The following is a 6,000-nucleotide window of genomic DNA, read 5'->3' on the forward strand; positions in this document are numbered from 1 at the left end:
CTGATGGAGGAGATGAAGGAAGCCGAGTCTGTTCGTTTTCTCCCAGAGGCGCGGGAGAAAATAGTATAAAGATATTAAAGCCAGATTTAAGCGGCGCTGAAATCTGACGAGTTTAATGAAAAGACCCGATTTAGCTCGTTAACTCACCCAGTGTGATTTTAAAGACTCGACTCAGACTCTTCTGTGGGACACGGTCAGGGTTTACGGCTCACGTCTGTGGAACCGTCGACCGGAGGATCTGAGGTCGACTGCAGGTGTTTATATTTCTAAAAATAAACTCAAAACTCGTCTTTTTAATTTGGCTTTAATCAAAACTAATTTCAATTAAATTCACTTATTTATTATTATTATTATTATTATTATTATTATTATATTCAGGGTTCCCACGGTCATGGAAATCCTGGAAAAGTCATGGAAATTGAAAATGTCATTTTCCAGGCCTTGAAAAGTCATGGAATTTTGTAAATTCAATGGAAGTTTTGGAAAAGTCATGGAATTTTAGTATGTCTTTCTTTTTCTTTTTCTGAACATCTGTGCTTTTTGTTTAGACCTGGTTTAGTCCCAGTTTAGACCCGATTTAGTCCTAGTTTAATCCTAATCTAGACCTGGTTTAGTCCCAGTTTAGAACTGGGCTTGAACCTGGTTTAAACCTGGATTAGTTCCACTTTAGACCTGATTTAGTCCTGGTTAGACCTGGTTTAGACTTGGTTTAGTCCTGGTTTAGACCTGGTTTAGACCTGGTTTAGTCCTGGTTTAGTCCTGGTTTAGTCCTGGTTTAGTCCTGGTTTAGTCCTGGTTTTAGTCCTGTTTAGTCCTGGTTTAGTCCTGGTTTAGACCTGGTTTAGTCCTGGTTTAGTCCTGGTTTAGTCCTGGTTTAGACCTGGTTTAGTCCTGGTTTAGACCTGGTTTAGTCCTGGTTTAGTCCTGGTTTAGTCCTGGTTTAGTCCTGCTTTAGTCCTACTTTAGTCCTTGTTTAGACCTGGTTTAGTCCTGGTTTAGTCCTGGTTTAGACCTGGTTTAGTCTGGTTTAGTCCTGGTTTAGTCCTGATTTAGACCTGGTTTAGACCTGGTTTAGTTCCTGGTTTAGTCCTGGTTTAGTCCTGATTTAGACCTGGTTTAGTCCTGGTTTAGTTCTGGTTTAGTCCTGGTTTAGTCCTGATTTAGACCTGGTTAAGACCTGGTTTAGTTCTGGTTTAGTCCTGGTTTAGTTCTGGTTTAGACCTGGTTTAGTCCTGGTTTAGACCTGGTTTAGTGGTTTAGTCCTGGTTTAGTCCTGATTTAGACCTGGTTTAGACCTGGTTTAGTCTGGTTTAGTCTGGTTTAGTTCTGGTTTAGTCCTGGTTTAGACTTTGTTTAGACCTGGTTTAGACTTTTTAAGTCCTGGTTTAGTCCTGCTTTAGTCCTGGTTTAGTCCTGGTTTAGTCCTGGTTTAGACCTGGTTTAGTTTTAGACCTGGTTTAGTCCTGGTTTAGTCCTGGTTTAGACCTGGTTTAGTCCTGGTTTAGTCCTGGTTTAGACCTGGTTTTAGTCCTGGTTTAGTCCTGGTTTAGTCCTGGTTTAGACCTGGTTTAGACCTGGTTTAGTCCTGGTTTTAGTCCTGGTTTAGTCCTGGTTTAGACCTGGTTTAGACCTGGTTTAGACCTGGTTTAGTCCTGGTTTAAAACCACATTTTGTTGTTTTATTTAAAGTTTTGTCCTTCAAATTCCATTCACACTTTATAAATCAGATGTTACAAACTGGCAGCTGCTCTTTCCTCATCACAAACACATCTGGACGTCTTCTGTCAAACCACCTTGTGATGTCATCATGTGGTGACACAGGAAGTGCTCCACTGTGTTTGGAGCTTTGGACAGACTCATAATAAAGATTTACTCAAACATTTTACTCACACATTTGTCTCTTTTTTTTGTTTTTCTCTCGTAGTTCGTGGCGCAGCCGAACTGTCAGCAGCTCTTGGCGACGCTGTGGTACGACGGTTTCCCCGGGTGGAGGCGGAGACACTGGGCCGTCAAACTGGTCACGTGCTTCATCATCGGGCTCCTCTTCCCCGTCTTCTCCCTGGTAAAAACTCACACTAAATCACACTTTTCTCTCTGACCCGCTGGAGTTCTGTTTGGAGCGATTCATGTTTGAGTAGAGTGACCATGTTTCCACACTTTACCGACGGTGTGGGGCTACAGTCGTCCCTCGGTTCACCTTTCGCGGTCTTGCCGTTTCGCGGATACTTTTTTTTCTTTTTTTTTTTTGTGTGTCAATTTTGTATGTTTTTTTTGTTTGTTTGTTTGTTTGTTTACACACGGGTGGGTCAGGACTAAACCAGGACTAAACCAGGACTTAAGAGAGAAAACGCCAGTTCTTTCTCCTGCATCACCTCCGAGCCCGTCCTGACAGTGAGTCCTGTTTCAGTTTCAGTCCTGGTTTAGTCCTGGTTTAGTCCTGGTTCAGTCCTGGTTTAATCCTCCTCTTCCGTCCTGGAATTGGTCCTGGTTCAGTCCTGGTTCAGTCCATGGTGTAGGCAGCGCAAAAGTTTGATATAATCTCGGGTTAACGGCAGGTGCGGGTGGATGAGGGCAGGTGCGGTCCTGTCCTGCGCAGGTGCGTGTCTCCAAAAATGGCCCCATGCAGGACTCTGCGCTGTAGGACTCCATGACAGAATAAATTAATCTTGGGTTCGTTACATAAAGAAGGAGGAAAATAACAAAAGGACGACAACAGCGAGAAGTTTTAAGTCTGAGAAAAGTGTGTAAAGTTTGTGTTGAGGTTTTACAGACTTAAAACAGATTAGAACTAGAAAAGCAGTCAGAGAGCGCAGACCTCCGCCAAGGACTGCCCCCATTTTTTATATAAACTGCGATAAAATCAGTCTTCTGGATCAGATCCAGATCAGCCTTTGGAATATGAAAGAGGATCCCATTGTCCATCCCTGAGTCAAATTTCATGGGGTTTGGTCAATAATTAACCCAGATATTGAGAAACAAAATTTTTGGCCCCATTTACCACAATGTTAACTAAAATTTCAAAGTGATCCAGAATCCAGGATTTCTTCCGGATCAGCCCCAAAATGAAATCAGTTCTTCCTTTTCACATTTCCAACAAATCCTGAAAATTTCATCAAAATTTGTCCATAACGTTTTGAGTTATGTTGCTAACAGACAAACAAACAAACAAACAAACAAACAGACAAACAAACAAACAAACAGACAAACAAACAAACAAACAAACAAACAAACAAACAAACAGACAAACAAACGCCGGCAAAAACATAACCTCCTTGGCAGAGGTAATAATTGTAAAATATAAAGTTGACAACTTTGTGGATTTCACTTATCGAGGGTTATTTTTTGATCGTAACCCCCATGATAAACGAGGGACACTGAACTCTCACCTCACAACCTGTGCACATGGACTCACACTTGTCCCGACCGAGATGGAAAACGGAGAATTTCTTGTCCAAGTCGTTGTTAAATGTGCATTTGCTCTTCGGTGAGTTGCAGACTGACCGACTGTTTGTGTCTCGCTCCTTCAGAGTCACAGACGCTACGAGAGACGCTCAGTTTAATGCCCCAATGACCAGAAATGAAAACCCGGACATTTGCATCACTTAAAAAAAAAAAAAAAAAAAAAAACGGACGCCCAGGACATGCAAAATACAGACATGTCTGGGGAAAAACGTTTGGTCACCTGAGTGTGAGGCTGCTCTACCTCAGCCCACTCCCACATCCCTCTCACAAATCCAAAGAGACGTGGATCAAAGTCCCGAGACACGACTGGACCAGGACCAGGACCAGGACCAGGACCAGGACGACACAACGAACATGAACCGAACCACCAGCATTATTTTAACAAGAAGAAACGACAAACATGATCCAGGAACCAAATTCATTCAGCTTTAAAATCAGAATAAACCGAACACTTACGTCACAATTAAGTTTAAGTGTTTACATGGACTTTTTAAAACGGAATTCATTTTTATTCAGACTTAAATCATTTTTATTCGGAATTAAAGCTCTCATGTAAACGTGGCTTTTGTTTTCTGTCAAATTACTGCTCATGAAGTGTGTAGCTGCACTTTTAAAACCGTATCCGGACAGTTTCATTTGTAAAAGTTCATGATCAACAAGATAAAAGGCTGCAATGAAATCAAAAAACTAAGTCGTTTTAGATCAATTTTGCGATTTAACGTCTCAATTATAACAGAATGATTAAATATTTAACATTTCTGTCTCATTTTTGTGTCTGTCCTTTGAAAAAAAACAGATTTTATGACTTGTTTAATATTTTATCTTTCAAATTACTTTAACTGTTTCGTCCTGACAGTTTCTCTTGAAGTTACTTTTACTCGAGTACAGTTTCTGATTCTTCCTCTCACCTGTCGCAGACGTTTTAACGCTGTTCTAACGTTGAGCGGCGGCGCGGAGGTCAGGGGTCAGAGGTCAGGAGCAGTCGATGATGCGCACGTCCGAGGTCACGGAGCAGATTAGGTTTATTGAGCTCAGACGCAGAAGGCCACGGCTCGTCTAACGGAGCTTTATCGATCTGAGACGCTCAGAGAGACGAGGTGTTCGCTCTGTGTTTACCTCACGACGAGTTCACGCCGCAGCGGCAAAAAAATACACCAAGAACACAGTAAAAACACACAAAAAACTCACCAAAAACACTAAAAGAATAATACACTAAGAACATTGCAGCAACACACTAAAAACACACAAAAAAAACACAATAAAAACACAACAAAAATACACTAAAAGACACTAAAAACACAGCAAAGAAATGGCAAAAAAACAAGGTAAAAACTTGCACGCAAAAACACACCAAAAGTCACTCCAAAATCATGCCAAAAACGCAACAAAAACACGGCAAAGACATGTCACAAACACACCAAAAACACAAGGTAAAAACTCACTAAAAACTCACTAAAACACATTAAAAAACACTAAAAACACAACAAAAACACACTAAAAACACTGCAAAAAAAACAAGGCAAAACCATACCAAAGTTATGCCACAAACACACAAAAACACAAGGTAAAAACTCACCAAAAACACACTAAAAACACACTAAAGACACATTAAAAACACAACGAAAACACAACAAAAACACAGCAAAGATATGCCAAAAACACCAGGTAAAAATTTACGAAAAACACACCAAAAAATCATTCCAAAAACACACTAAAAACACAACAAAAACACACCAAAAACACACTTAAAAACACATTAAAAACACACTAAAAACACAGCAAAGATATATCACAATCAAACCAAAAAAAATAAGGTAAAAACTCACCAAAAACACACTATAATACACCAAAACACAGCAAAGAAACATGGCAAAAACACACCAAAAGAAATGCCAAAAACACAAGGTAAAAACTGCCGAAAAACACACCGAAAATCACTCCAAAATCATGCCAAAAACACGGCAAAGACATGCCACAAACACACCAAAACACAAGGTAAAAACTCACTAAAACACATTAAAAAACACTAAAAACACAACAAAACACACTAAAAACACTGCAAAAAAACAAGGCAAAACCATACCAAAGTTATGCCACAAACACACAAAAAACACCAACAATATGCCAAAAACACAAGGTAAAAACTGACCAAAAACATGTCAAAGACCCACCAAAATCACACCAAAAACATGCCAAAAAACATACTAAAAACACACTAAAGACACACTAAAAACACACGAAAAAACAAAAACACAAAAACACAGCAAAGATATGCCAAAAACACAAGGTAAAAATTTACAAAAAACACACCAAAAAATCATTCCAAAAAACACACTAAAAACACAACAAAAACACACACAAAAACACACTAAAAACACGCTAAAAAACACAGCAAAGATATATCACAAACAAACAAAAAAAATAAGGTAAAAACTCACCAAAAACTCACCAAAACACAAAACACAAAAACACAAAAAGAAAAAAAACAAAAAACAAAAAAAACATGCACTAAAACACATTAAAAAACACTAAAAACACA

General features: G+C 39.4%; 1 protein-coding gene across 1 annotated transcript in view; it reads left to right on the forward strand.

Annotated features, from left to right (window-relative positions):
• Positions 1-6,000, forward strand: part of LOC129409882 (short transient receptor potential channel 5-like) — a 66,684-nt gene that overhangs the window by 45,004 nt on the left and 15,680 nt on the right. The window contains exon 8 of the mRNA XM_055156791.1: positions 1,924-2,061. Coding sequence (XP_055012766.1) covers positions 1,924-2,061 — 138 coding nt within the window. The remainder of the gene's footprint in view (positions 1-1,923; positions 2,062-6,000) is intronic.

This window comes from Boleophthalmus pectinirostris, unplaced genomic scaffold (genome assembly GCF_026225935.1).
Source record: "Boleophthalmus pectinirostris isolate CB_2022bp ecotype Guang Dong unplaced genomic scaffold, ASM2622593v1 HiC_scaffold_20, whole genome shotgun sequence".
NCBI lineage: Eukaryota > Metazoa > Chordata > Actinopteri > Gobiiformes > Gobiidae > Boleophthalmus > Boleophthalmus pectinirostris.